This window comes from Carlito syrichta, unplaced genomic scaffold (genome assembly GCF_000164805.1).
Source record: "Carlito syrichta isolate Samal-C Ts95f unplaced genomic scaffold, Tarsius_syrichta-2.0.1 Scaffold303456, whole genome shotgun sequence".
Classification (NCBI taxonomy): Eukaryota; Metazoa; Chordata; class Mammalia; order Primates; family Tarsiidae; genus Carlito; species Carlito syrichta.
Window position 1 is genome coordinate 1 of NW_007247552.1, and position 15060 is coordinate 15060.

Sequence of the window (15060 nt, forward strand, 5' to 3'; positions counted from 1 at the left end):
ATAACTTAAATAGATATTTTAACATATGAAAGCCTTAGACCATAGTTCTTTGTACTTAAATTAATAACAACAATCACAATAATCTATTATATTTCATTTAATGCACCTTTTATTATTTCTAATTCTTTTAGCAATCAAGTAAGTATGGGAATGATCATCCTAAATTTGGCAAATATTGAACTTAGAGCTAAGATAAGTGATATAATTTGTGCAAGGTCACAGGTGTACAGAAGAGCTGGAATATAAGCCTGAATTTGCTTTAACCCCAGTTCAGTGTACTCTTTCAGGATCACTTTTTAGAATGTTTCTTTGAAGTATTTTCATTTTTAGGTGTAACTCCACTAAATAAGATATAATAACTGTCATGTGTAAGTAAGAAGGACATAAAATTCTTAAAGACAAAATATATGAAAATCAAAAGTGGAATTCAATTTACCTATAAGGAGATGTGAATTGCTTTTTGAAGTATGAGGAGGACCCCAAAACCCGGAATTATTTTTTGGAGGGCAGGTTCCCTGTAGTATAATATAACATTGTAGTATAACTGCTAGGTAAGTGTTCTAGGAATCCATCGGCATCAGTGTAGCACCTAGTGTTGTTGTGAGGCTGCGTTCAGTTCCAGTGAATTTGCTTTGGAGATTTTTTCAATGCGTTTGCCAATTTCGTGATGGCTGATTTATGAGTGAATCTGCCCACACCACGCTGAGTTTTCAGCAGTTTTTAACCAAAAATGACATGACCCCTATGCTCCACTTTCCTTATTCACCAAAGTAACTGTATTTTTTTTAAATTTGCTTCCCCGGATGAATAAAAGTCCTCAAAGGGAAACGTTTTGCCCACATGGAAGAGGTGAAACAAAAAACAGCAGAAGCACCAAAAGGCATTAAAATTGATGAGTTCAAAAACTATTTTGAACAGTGGAAAAAGTGTTTCAATAGGTTTGTTGCATCACATGGAGAGTACTTCAAAGGTAACTGAAGTTAAACATGTAAGAATAAATACCCAATTCTTGTAAATAAATTCCATTTTGGGGGTCTCACCTCATATTTACTTTGGTGAATAGTTGTTTATTTAAAAATTCAATGGAATTTTTAAAAAATAGCTATAGAAGTTTATATTCCTATGATATTTATAGTTATAATGTAGAGCACAAGATGTTTATATTCTGCTTCTGTTTTAGTTTTATACTATGAAAGTTATAAATCAGAAAAAGTTTATTTTTTTCAATGAAAATCACATCATAAATGTTTATTGATTGTAACCAAATGAAATTGTATCAGATAAAATTAGGCAATGTAATGATGAGTTCAGGCTGCCATAACAAAATACCACAGGTTAATTAGCTTAAACAACAGACATTTATTCTCTCAGAGTTATGGAGGCTGAAAGTCTAAGGTCAAGGTGCCAAAAATTTGGTTTCAGGGGAGGCATCTCTTCCTGGGTTGTAGCTGGCCACCTGCTTACTACATTCTCACATAACATCTTCTCTGTGCTCAGAAAGAGCAAGAGAGAAAGAGGGCAAAAGGTCTGGTGTCTCCTCTTCTTATAAAGACATCAGTTCCATTGGATTAGGGCCCCATCTTTACTACCTCATTTAACTTTAATAACCTCCTTAAAGGCTTTATATCCAAATAACAGTCATATTGGGAGTTAGGACTTCAACATATAAACTTGAGATGGGGAACAATTCAGTTCATAACAGACATAAATGACAAGTTAGGACTTCAGCATATGAATTTGAGATGGGGGAGTGGGATTGGCAGTTGAGGGAAACTGCTAGGGGAGGGAGGGGCATACCTCATTAACAAGGGTACCTGCATAATCAATGTTTGTATACCTAACCCTGAATTGTACCCCACATCTTTATAATTTTAAAAAAGGAAAAAAAAAGAATTTGAGATGTGATACAATTCAGTCTATAATAGACACAAATGACAAGAAACAATTATTGTAAATATAGCCATACAAAATCTTTTGCAAAAGATAATCCAATTATGTAATATTGTTTCTAATACAAAACATACGGTATTGTACTGTTTGAATCATGTCACGCTACAAAGCTCATATGTTGAAACTGTAAATCCCCGTGCCTCAGAACGCGACTGTATTTGGAATTAGGGTCTTTTAAAGGGAGAATAACATAAAATAAGGTCACTAGAGTAGTGCCAAATCAAATTAAGCTGGTGTTCCTATATGAAGATGAAATTTGAACACACAGCGAGACAAAAGGGGCATGTAAATACAGATGAAAGACCATGTGAGGACATAGCAAAAAGTGATCACCTGCAAGCCAAGGGGAGAGACCACAGATAAAACTAACCCTGCCAATACCTTGATCTTAGACTACCAGCCTCCAGAACTGTGAGAAAACAAATCTCCATTGCTTAGGATACGCAGTCTGTGTCATTTTGTTATGGTAGCCCCAGCAGACTAATATAAGTATGATGAAATAAATGCCTTAATCACTAAAATTCTTTTTAATAGCTCATAGTTTAATATTATAAATAAAGTTCAATGTTTAAAATTGACAGTACACACAACCTTTCTCCACCTTGATCCTCTCATTTGTTAGACTCTCCCATTTGCATTTTGGAATGCAAATCCTTAACCTGTTTTTCTTTTACCCCTAATTTTTATATTTTACAATATGTTCCTCATTTTTATAGTTTCAAATTTCAAAGTGTTCTTCCTTATACCACACAAACTCAAAAAGAAAAATCTCTGTGAAAGATGCCTGCACGTGTATGTTTATCACAGCGTTGTTCACAATAGCAAGAACATGGTACCAACCACACTGCCCATCAAAAAGGGACTGGATAAAAAAAAATGTGGTACATATACATGATGGAATATTATGCAGCCATAAAGAAGGACAAAATCATGAACTTCATAGCAACCTGGACGGACTTAGACTCCATAATACTGAGTGATGTATCACAGAGACAAAGAACTGTGTATCACATGTTCTCCCATATAAGCAGACCTTGAACAATTATCATAATACTATACAAAAAAAGGATTGGAAGTAGTGGGAAACTGCCAGGAGGGGGATGGGATTAGCGGTAGTGGGAATCTGTCAGGGGAAGGCAGCACACTTTATCAACAAGGATACCTGCATAATGAATATTTATATACCTAACTCTGAATTGTACCCTACATCTTTAAAATAAAAATAAAATAAAATAAAATAAAATAAAATTCTAATGAACATCTTCCCTGGATGTCAGAGATGCTGAGTGAATGAGATGTGGTTTCTGCTCTCAAGGTGATCGTAAATCAGTAGAATTTACTGACTCAAGGATAAAGCAGTGGAGTTGAAACCGATTTACATAATTTTCATACACTTGTGCTATTTTCCTTAACTGATACAATCTTTCTCTTTATCCCATTTGGAATGAGTGTAGAAGAATAGAGAGAAAATGCAAACTTGCATCTTCCTGTAACTTTATGCCTTAAAATAATTCTGTCGTGACTAAATTTCATACACACTCCTCCATGTAAGATAGCATCTGGGAAAGTAAATACAGTTTTAATTTCAGTTTCTTTACATTCATGAAGCCATTTATCTAATTTTTGTATTTTGAATTTTATATTATTTGATAAAGAAGGGTCCTCCAATTGTAAAAGGCCTTTCAGAACCTGAATCAGACACAACTTCGGGTTTACATGAGAAGGGGGAGAACTGTTGTATCTGTACTTGCAGGTCTGTGACTGCATTTCTGGATTACTGCTATCCTTGGCAACACCCCCTCTCTCTTCCTGAAACTTATTAGTCATGTGAGCACATGTTGCTGATGTCTGAGATGGGGATTTTGTGTCTCTTCTCTTAGCCCCATCAAGGACCAAGATGTCTCCTATAACTGAATCAGTCACTCCCCAGTCTTCCTATATTTGTCCTTTCCATTGTGACTTCAGGACCAAATATCTACCACCATTCTATCTCATTCGTGGGGTTCCTCTAACACAGCAACCTCCATAACAGGCTGCCTGGGTCTTGACTCAGTCACCTTCATTGACTTAGAAACTTCTAGCTCCCTTCAACTTTTGGTTATTACTATGATAGTGAGAGCCTAAGAAATGAAAGGAAATATTTTGTTTTGCTCCATGTCAAGCTTTTAATACATAGTATGGGTAGAAACTAAAAAATCCTGACTTTCAAAGAAAAACCCGAGTGACAAATCTTTCATTTGTATTCCTGCTACCAGAGTCCTTTTCTTGCCCTCCAACCCCACTCCTGCTGGGGTAGGTGAATATCTTTGGCCAACTAGGGAGCAGATCCCATAAACAAAGAAACAAACAAGAAAAGTACATTAATATACTTCAAAATATATTAACCCTATTACGTAAATAATTACAAGTAATAAATGTAATTTTGGTTTTACAGAAGCATGGAAGAAAAAGTAATAATACTGCCTATGAATGTGAGGCATTTCAGTGGACAAGAAATAAAAATTCACTATTCCTCTTCTCAGACCTTTAGTGAACATTGCTTTTCCATTTCTTAACAACTTGCCATTTAATTTCTACAGAGGAACAACAGACATTACCATAACAAGTATTTTTCTTATCATTTGTATCAACCACTTATAGAACTTTTCACACACTTAAACTGCTTTATTATTAAAAGACTAACTATGCAGACTAAAAGTTCAGTATTTGTCACTTGAGATGATACAGTAATCTGAGAAATAAAGCTTATTGGTTTAATTCCTTTTTTACTCAGTGGATTTATATATTTGTCATCGATCAGAATTTTCAAAAGGGACCATGGACCAGAAGTGTCAGCATCATCTTGAAACTTGTTATAAATGTAAATTAGCATTTCAAACTCTGTGTGTAAGGGCCAGTAAACTGTTTTATCAAGTCCTCTCAGTGATTTGGATGCATTTTAAAGTTAAATATAAATTCCCTTAGATTACAAATCCAATAGATGATAAAATGCTAATTTTCTATTAACTAGTATATATTTTTCCAATGTGAGATAAACACACACGTGCACGCGCACACATACACACACACAGTAAAAAGAAAATTAATATCAAAGTCCATCTATTTATCCATCTGCTTATCTACCCAAGCCATAATTACATGCTTAAATTTGCACATCCAGGCTCTTACACGAGAAAGTCCAGAAGTGAAGAATGTTGCAAATGAAGTTGAATCACCCTTTCATTGTTATCCACAGGTAATGATTGACTTAAATTAATTCCAGGTGGCATTTTTCCACTCAAGTGGAGCAGTATATCATAAATTGTCTTATTGTACTTGGAAAAGTCATTTTGCCTGGAAAATTTTGGGGGTGATGAGGTCGATGAGTAGCATTGTACTTTATACACCTCTCTATGAGAAAAAGGCATAAAATTAAAAACAATCTTAAAATGTTATGTTATGAGGAAAAAACATTTTCAATTCAATGAATAAATAATATTCTATTAAAATCAACTAAGTAAGAAATTCCAAAATACACTTCACTCAGCTACCTTTTGTTAGTCAAAATCAGATTTTTAAAATATTCCTAGAGATTTCTAGTAACTTCTTTAAGGAAACATCATTATCTAATGTTGCAATTGCCAAGTATGGAGCATTGGATTGTGAATAGATTGGATATGGAGACAGAGAACAGGAATTGAATTCTAAACTCATCACCTACTAACTGTATGAGTATAGCAAGTTATCTAAACTCAGTGAGTTCAATTTTGCACACCATACTTTGAAGATAATAATGTCTATAATGGTTTTCAAGGTAAATTTCAAACATTCATCACACATGTATATACAAAAATAGCTGCACACGTATTTTCTAAAAATTTGTATTTTAATGTTTAGAAGGGCACATCTTGCATGTTGACTTAATGAGCAGGGATTCTCATTTAAATATAATGTCCACAGATATTATATGTTACTCTGTTCTTTAAATAAGACACTGAAATCTCTACCCCAATACTATTGCACCAGGTTGTGATGCGTGCTCATTTTTAATGATGTAAAAAAAACCCCACTTATTCTTGCTATCTACAATTTATCAAATATCTCACACTCCACTGTCTAATTGTTTGCTAGCAGTGAGAGTCACAGAGGTAGCACTAACTTAGACTGATAAATAAAAAGTATCCAAGGGGCAGTTGTGAATGGCAGTTCTTTAGTTTGGTAAATAGGAAGTTTTATAGCATTATACAGAATAAATATATTGTACCGAATAAGGGTTAGACTCCAGTTGCTCAAAACCTGGCTATGCCGCTTACTATGTGATCTTATGTAAGTTACTTGATCGTTCTGTTCCCCAGTTTCCTCATAAATGAATACAATAGGGCATGCATCCTGAAGTTACCAGCAAAGAAACAAATATTTTACCGAGAAAATTAACACCACTATAGGCCAAGATGAATGCAAATGTAAGAAACAATAGGCAATAAAACACACACACACACACACAAACACACACACACACGTGTGCACAGGGACCCCAGATATTATATTTGTAAGACACAGATTTTAAACTAACTATATGTGCTATGTTCAAAATTGAGAATTTAGTCATTGAGCTATACATTATAAAAAATTTAACCAAATGGAAAATTTAGAAATAAAAATTACAACAAATAAAATAAATAAATAAATGCATGAGATAACAGAAGATTATATCTAGTGCAGGCGGAATCAATGCACTGTAATATAGGACACAGGAGTATCCACACTGCAACATAGAGCAGGAAGTGACGGAAAATACAGAAGAGTGAGAAAAAAGGAGAGGAGCCAGAAAGAATGGAGCAGTCAAATAATTTGAAGCAATATTGGTTAAGAATGTTTGAAAACTGTCAATTAAAAGCCAAACTGCAGATGGAAAAATGACTATGAACCCTAATAAGAATAATTACAGAGAAACTTATTCTAAGTACATCACGTTAAAGCAGCTGAATACTAAACATAAAACAATCCTAAAAGTGCTTCAAAAAAGACAGTATGTTTAAAGCAGTGACATTTAGGATTTCAGATGATTTCTTCATAGAAACAGTAGAAGAAGAAAACAATATATCTTCAATAGCTGAAAGAAACTAACTGCCAACATGTCTTATTTTTAAAAAAATCTATAAAATTAGAATAAAGAAAAAAACACATTTTCAGAAATGGACTACATAAATTTGTTACTAAATGACTTAATTAAAAGATCTAAAGATAATCATTTGAAAAAATGACAATTATCTTACCTGCAAGATTAAAGAAGCAAAATGAATAAAGAATAGTATAATTAGTAAATATATAGGCAAATATGAACTGGTTAAACAGCAATAATTAAACAGAAGTAATACAAATATTATTATTAAGTCATTATTGTTTAACCACTCCATATTTGCCTCTATATTTATATATACATACATATATATAAGTGTGTGTGTGTAATTACAAAACACAACAGTATTAGCACATATCAGGAGAGAAAAAAATGAATGAAAGTATATGTCCTTGCAACATAAGGGAAAAATAATGAAATTTTAATTACTACAAGATGCAATAAATTAAGAATGTATGCATTAATGTCTAAGGTAATCACTAAAGGAATAAGATCAGGAATTGGTTGCCAGCTCCAATTTCCATAAGGGGGTCTCCTGTATTTTCTAAGGTTTTTATAGTTTGAGGTTTTACATTTAGGTCTTTGATCCATTTAGAGTTGATTTTTGTGTATCACCATAGAAAGGGGTCCTGTTTCAATCTTCTGCATGTGGTCAGCCAGTTTTCCCAGCAACATTTGCTGAATAGTTTTTTCTCTCTCCAATGATTGTTGGTGAAGGCTTTGTTGAGAAATTTGAGGTTTTGCTTCCAGAATCTCTATCCTATTCCATTATTCCATATGTGTGTTCTTGTACTGATATCAGGCTGTTTTGATTATGGTAGCCTTATAGTAAAGTTTAAAGTGTAGGAGTGTGATACCTCCCGCTTTGTTTCTTTTCCTAAGGACAGTTTTGGCTATTCGTGGTTGTTCATGTTTCCATATGAAATTCTATATTATCATTTCTGGGTCTGAGAACAATGATGTTGGTAATTTAATGGATATTATGCTGAATCTGTAGATTGCTTTGGCAGAATGGACATCTTAACAATGTTGATGCTTCAGCCCATAAGCATGGAATATTTTTCCAACTGTTTGAATCATCTTTGATTTCTTTGAACAGTGTTTTGTAGTTTTCATTGTAAAGGTCTTTCACTTCTCTGGTTAGGAAGATGCCAAGGTATTTCAGTTTGTTGTTGTTGCTATTGTGCTATTACTTGGTTCTCTGCCTGTTTGTTGTTGGTGTATAAGAATGCAACTGTCTTTTGCATGTTGATTTTGTACCATGAGACTTTGCCAAAGTCCTTTATCAGTGTAAGAAGTTTAATGACAGATTCTCTTGGATTTTCAAGTTATAGAATCATATCATCAGCAAAGAGAGATAGTTGACTTCCTCTTTTCCTATTTGGATACCACTGATTTCCTTCTCTTGTCTCATTACTCTAGCTAGGACTTACAACACTATGGTGAACAGGAGGGGTGAAAGTGGGTAGCCTTGTCTTGTTTTGGTTTTCAGGGGAAATGCTTGCAATTTCTGTCCATTTAGCAATATATTGGCTATGGGTTTATCATAGATGGCTCTTACTATTTTGAGTATGTTCCCTCTATGTCTAGGTGTTCAAGGGCTTTTATCAAAAAGGGATGCTGGATTTTATTGCAGGCTTTTTCTGCATCTAATGATATCATCAAATTGATGAAAAGTAAAAGAAGTCATCAAGAGAATTGGGAGACTGGGGAAAAATATTTGCCAACTGTATATCTGACAAAGGCCTAACATCTAGGATCTACAAGGAACTCAAACATGCTGAAAAGAAAAAAAAAAGCCCTATTAAAAAGTGGGTAAAAGATATGAATAGACACTTCTCAAAAGAAGACATATGAGAAGCCAACAGATACATGAACAAAAGTTCAGCCTCACGAGTCATCAAAGAAGTGCAAATTAAAACCACACTGAGATACCACCTAACTCCAGTCAGGATGGCCATCATCAATAACTCACAAAAAACAGATGCTGGAAAGGATGTGGGGAAAAGGGAACCCTTCTACACTGTTGGTGGGAGTGTAAACTAGTACAACCTCTGTGGAAGACAGCATGGTATTCCTAAAAGATCTAGAAGGTGACCTTCTATACAACCCAGAAATCCCTCTTCTGGGAATATACCTGGAGAAACTCAAATCACTCTATGAAAAAGATACCTGCACACACATATTTATTGCAGAATTATTCACAATACCAAAAACATGGAACCAACTGTGCTGCCCATCGATAGTGGACTGGATTAAAAAATGTGGTACATGTACACGATGGAATATTATGCTGCCAGAAAGAAGGACAAAACTATGAACTTTGCAGCAACTTGTATGGATATAGCGTCTATAATATTCAGCGATCTATCACAGAAACAAAGAATTGAATACCATATGTTCTCACTCACTAGCAGATCATGAACAATTATAATAATACTATAAGAAAGGGATTGGGAGTAGTGGGAAATTTCCAGGGGAGGTAAATAACATAAATTAGGGTACCTGATTTTAAATCAGGCAAAGTGGGAACCAAAGTGAGGCCTGAACTTTGCCTGTACAATGACCATTTGTATATCTTTTTTTTTTTTTTTTTTTTTTTTTGAGTTGGAGTCTCACTGTGTCGCCCCGACTGGAAAGCAGTGGCCGCTCCCGGCCACCGCAGCCTCGACCTGCTGGGCTCCGGCGATCCTTCCGCCTCAGCCTTCCAAGTAGCCGGAATTACAGGCATGCGCTACCACGCCCGGCTGATTTTTTGATTTATTGTAGAGATGAGGTCTCGCTGCCCAGGCGGGTCTCGAACCCGTGGGCTCAGGCAGTCCACTCACCTCAGCCTCCCAAAGGCGCGGGATTACAGGCTGAGCCACCGAGCCCGGCTCTCTATGCTTCTTATAGAAACTGTCAGGTTATAAATTGTATTTTTATTTTTTAGTAGTAATGTATTTTCACAATAAACAAGTGGTTAATTTTCAAACAATAAATTTTCTTTTAAATTTGGCATTATGTACTTTGTATGTTACTATATATAGTATTTTTTCAACCCATTCATATTATTTTCTGATTTTCAGTGTGATATACTTTACAAAGGTAATTTAGAAGCTTATATGAGGTGAAATTGTTGTTGATATTCAGCATAATTTTATTATTAGGCCATTTCCTTCAAAAATTTGACATTTGTTTATAGGCCAGCACTTAATCAGTTATTATAAACATTCTAGCTTGAAATAATTGTGTATTAACTAATATTATTGAATGATCTTTTCTATATAATTATATTAAACCCAATTTTCTGTATTAATTACATAATATAACTGCTTAATAATTTTTAAGTTGTTTCCTAATCAATAGGATAAATTTGTTAAAATGTTTCCTTACATTTATATATTTGGTTACTTTAAAATATTAATCAATTTTACTTTATGCATTTTGAGGCTGTTACCAAGTACATTCAGATGTGTTATTTTGACATCCCCATGGTATATTGAAACTTTTATGCTTATTAAATGTCCTGCTTTATACGTAGTAGTGCATGTGGTAGTGCATGCCTGTAATTCCGGCTACTTGGAAGGCTGGTGCGGAAGGATCGCCGGAGCCCAGCAGGTGGAGGCTGCGGTGGCCGGGAGCGGCCACTGCACTCCAGTCTGGGCGACTGAGTGAGACTCCGACTCAAAAAAAAAAAAAAAAGCATAGAGAGAACTTCATACTTAATGATGAAATGTGAACATTTTCCTTCTAAGACCTAGATTAAGAGGAAGATATGTACTATTCAATATTTAACTGGAGACCCTAGGAAGGGTAGTAAGGCAAGACATAGCAATCTAAGATGTAATGTTTGAAAGGGGGGGGGAATGTCATTATTTGCAAATGATATTTTTAGAAAATATCAAAAAATCTACAAATAAAAATCAGACTAGCATAAGATAATCAACTTTATATATAGCACATATAAAAAGAGAAAATAAATTTTTAAAATGTCATTTACCATAGTTTCAAAAAATATCAAATACTCAGGGATAAATCTATTATAATAAATCTATAATAAATCTATTCAGAACTCTACTCAGAAAATTATTAATCATCACTAAGATAAACTTTAAAATACCTAAACAAAGGGAAGACGAAGGGCTGTTTTTTTTCATAACAGCAATATTTAAATGTGTTATTTCATTCTTAGTTGATCATAGAGTTAGTTCAATCACAATCAAAATTCTGGCAGAATTCTTTTCCTTTTCGTGGAAATTTATAAGTGATTAACACAATTGAAATACCAATGGCACATAGCTACAAAAAAATTTGGAAATGAACAACAAGCTTTAAGGACTTATAACATTAGATGTCACAAACCAGAAAATATTAGAACTTAAAAAAATTGATATTGTTGCAAGAGTATACAAGTTGATCAAAGGAATAAACTACCCAGATTCACAAATATATAAATATATAATTTATGAGAAAAGAGGCATTGCATAGTGGAGAGAAGCAGGGAGGACAGTCTTCTCTATAAGTTGTAGTGAACCGATTGGCATTGAAAAAATTAGAAAAAGTTAAACACATGTTAACCTTTAACTCACACCTAACACAAAAGTAAATTTCAGGGGGATAGACTATCAAACACGAAAGGCAACACAACAAAATCTACAAATAATAAAGGAGAATTTCTCCGTGTCTCGGAAAGAAAGATTTCTTAAAGAGCAGATAAAAGTGATAACTACTAAAGTAAATATTCATAAACTGAAGTACATTAAAATTAAAGAAAATGTTAAATATTTCTTAAGATGTAGAGTACCTGGAATTTTCTGTACTGCTTGTGTGAGTGAAAACTGGTGCATACTCCTTGGAAAATTGTGTGAAAGTGTCTCTTAAAGTTGATCATATTTCTATCTCATGATCCAGTAACTTTACTTTTACACTTAGGCATTTAAAAATTCACACCGCCGGGCTCGGTGGCTCAGCCTGTAATCCCGCGCCTCTGGGAGGCTGAGGTGAGTGGATTACCGGAGCCCGCGGGTTCGAGACCCGCCTGGGCAGCGAGACTTCATCTCTACAATAAATAAAAAAGTCAGACGGGCGTGGTAGCACATGCCTGTAATTCTGGCTACTGGGAAGGCTGAGGCGGAAGGATCGCCGGAACCCAGCAGGTCGAGGCTGCGGTGGCTGGGAGCAGCTACTGCACTCCAGTCTGGGCGACAGAGTGAGACTCCAACTCAAAAAAATAAATAAATAAATAAAAATAATAAAAATTCACACCAAAAGACATATACTAAAATGTTCATTGTAGCATTATTCATAATAGAAAATCTAGGAACCAGACAAATAACTATCACAAGGGGAATGGATCAAAAAATAGTAGTATACTCCAACAATTGCACAGCATTTTAAACAAACTACTAGTATATCCAAATATGTGTATGTATCACATAACCATAATATTGAGCAAAAAGATTCAAGCACAAAGACATGCAAACTGTATGGGTCTTCTTTTATAAAGTTCAAAACCAGACAAAACTAAGCTATGGTATTAAAAGTCAGGAAAATAGTTGTCTTCTTAAGCTGGTGGAAAGCAGTACAAAGAAGTGAGTGGGATTCAGGGATGCTATTTATTTTTCTCCTTCTTGATTTAGGTGAGGGCTACATAATATATTCACAAAGTAATAATTCTGTGTATATGCAATAGGGCAATATAATTATCAAAATTCAAACAAACTCTAAAAAGGGTAGTTGTGTCCATTATACAGTAGAGATTTGATAGTATTATAAGGGTTACAAGAGGCTTCTTGGGTGTTGGTAGTGTGATTGTTTGTACAGGGGATTGCTCTATGAATAAACTGAGGAATTCAACTTGGTTTGTGGGTTTCTATGTGTACTGTTTTTCAGGATTTAAAAAGTCAAGAGGAAAGAGCCTGGGTCTTCAAAATTCCTCTAGCACATTAAAATTCACTTAAATTGACTAGCTAAAATGAGTGCCCAGAGGTTTGCTAGAGGAAAAAGGAAATAATGTTAATCATATAGCCTAACTGCCCATTGGGAGCTCAATTTATGATGCAAAAACTATACATTCTTTTTTAATGTTTATGTGTATGCATACCCTACTAATGTGAACTTTATTAAGTAAAAATATAATAATTTAACAATATTTCTTTTCCTCTTGTATAAGTATTAAATAATTTTAAGTTTCTTTTTCAATTCTTTCTACTTTGGAGATTGAAAATATGCAGAAGTCTCTGTGTATTAATGATCAAGCTTTTCAGGTACAGAAACCACCCGCCACTATCACCAGCAAGCACACAGTAAAATGGCTAAGGAAGGAAACGCTGTTTAGAATTGTAAAACATCTCATTATTGTTATATTAGAGTGCAATAGTGAAAAGACCTCAAGGAATACAATCCTAATGAGTTATTATAACCACTTTTATTTTAATGCTTAGTATAAATCTAAAGACAAGTTTCTATGACTTTGTTGGGCATTGTTGGCAGTATAAATGGGCAGGATGCCCAGAAATAAAGGTGACACTTTATTTTCATATTATTAAATTTATCAGTGAGTCTGCCAGGAACTGAAAGTTGCAAAGAGAAAAGCATGCTATGTGCTTTTTGAAAAGTCAAATGTTCCTGTATCATGCTGGGGAAACATCCTGAAGGAAAGACAAAATATTAATGAAATATAATTTGGAAATGTATTCTTTTAGAAATGAGTTTTAAACCAACTCCCTACTAACAAATAGTGGAGAATTGGTGAATATTATTAATGAAATCAGAAATACATAACACTATTAATGTAAGTATAATTAAAATTATTAATAATAGTTACCATTTACTGGACACTTGTTAGGACCTAAGGTCTATTCCGATATGCTTTAAATGTATTACCTATTACATATTACAACAATCATATAAATTAGGTATTATCAATATCTCTTTTTCACTGATGAGTAAATAGAGGCAGAGAAATTTTTTTTTTCATGTTTTAGATGCTGTCCTTACAAAAGATAGACCATTACATTGGTACATTTGATTTTCTGTGCAGGTTTGTGCAGGTTTGTGAGATTATTCTAAATGAGAGATTCTAGGATGAAATAATGTTTTAGAGCAATTTAAGCCTTTCTTCTTAAGCTTCTTGAATGGCATTCTAGTATGTGCTATTGGTGTGCAGCTTGAGTGGAATCCTGGGATAGCACCTATATGTACTGCAATTACTTTTCTCGAATGAAGTGGACTTTCCAGTATGATTCCAATGACTCTATGGTCCGTTGCCTAGAGATCTTCCCAGTGGTGCTTAAAGAAAACGTTATTCCCTCATTTCAACCAACTTGAAGTGAGTAGAGTGTAACATTTTGCCCATTTTCTGTGATGATTTTTGAAACATAAATTGTGTTTTCTTATCTTTTTTAATGGCTACTTCCATCTTTTGATGATTTGGGGAAAGACTGAAAAAAAATAATATCTAAGGGTCTCTAGGAATTGAAAATAGGCTAACATATAACATCATTAATCACAAGAGAAATGTAAATTAAAACCACAATAAGATATCACCTCACACCCGTCAGATTGGCTATCACAGAAAAGATAAAAAATAACAAGTGTCAGTGAGAATGTGAAGAAAAAAGAATGCTTGCAATCTGTTGGTGGAAATGTAAATTAGTGTAGCCATTATGAAAAACGGTATGGAGGTTTCTCAAAAACCTAAAAATAGCATTACCCCATTTATGGGTATATATTCATATGAAATCAGTATGTTGAAGACGTGTCTGCACTCCCATGTTTATTGCACCATTATTTATGATAGCTAAAGTATGGAATCAACCTATCAATAAATGAATGGATTTTAAAAATGAAATACCCTTCAGCCTTATAAAAGAAAAAAAAAACTTGCCATTTGTGACAATATAGATGAATCGCTATTTATTTTAATTTTTTAATTTTTATTTTTTTAATCAATATTTTTTAGTATGATATTGTGGGGTACAGTTAAGGGTTAGGTATACAAATCTGCT

The 15060-nt window shown here is 34.0% G+C and overlaps 1 protein-coding gene across 1 annotated transcript in view; it reads right to left on the minus strand.

Annotated features, from left to right (window-relative positions):
- Positions 1–5118: 5118 nt before the first annotated feature.
- Positions 5119–15060, minus strand: part of CFAP47 (cilia and flagella associated protein 47) — a gene marked incomplete at its 3' end in the record, with an annotated part of 181213 nt that continues 171271 nt past the window's right edge. The window contains exon 30 of the mRNA XM_008058584.2: positions 5119–5340. Coding sequence (XP_008056775.2) covers positions 5119–5340 — 222 coding nt within the window. The remainder of the gene's footprint in view (positions 5341–15060) is intronic.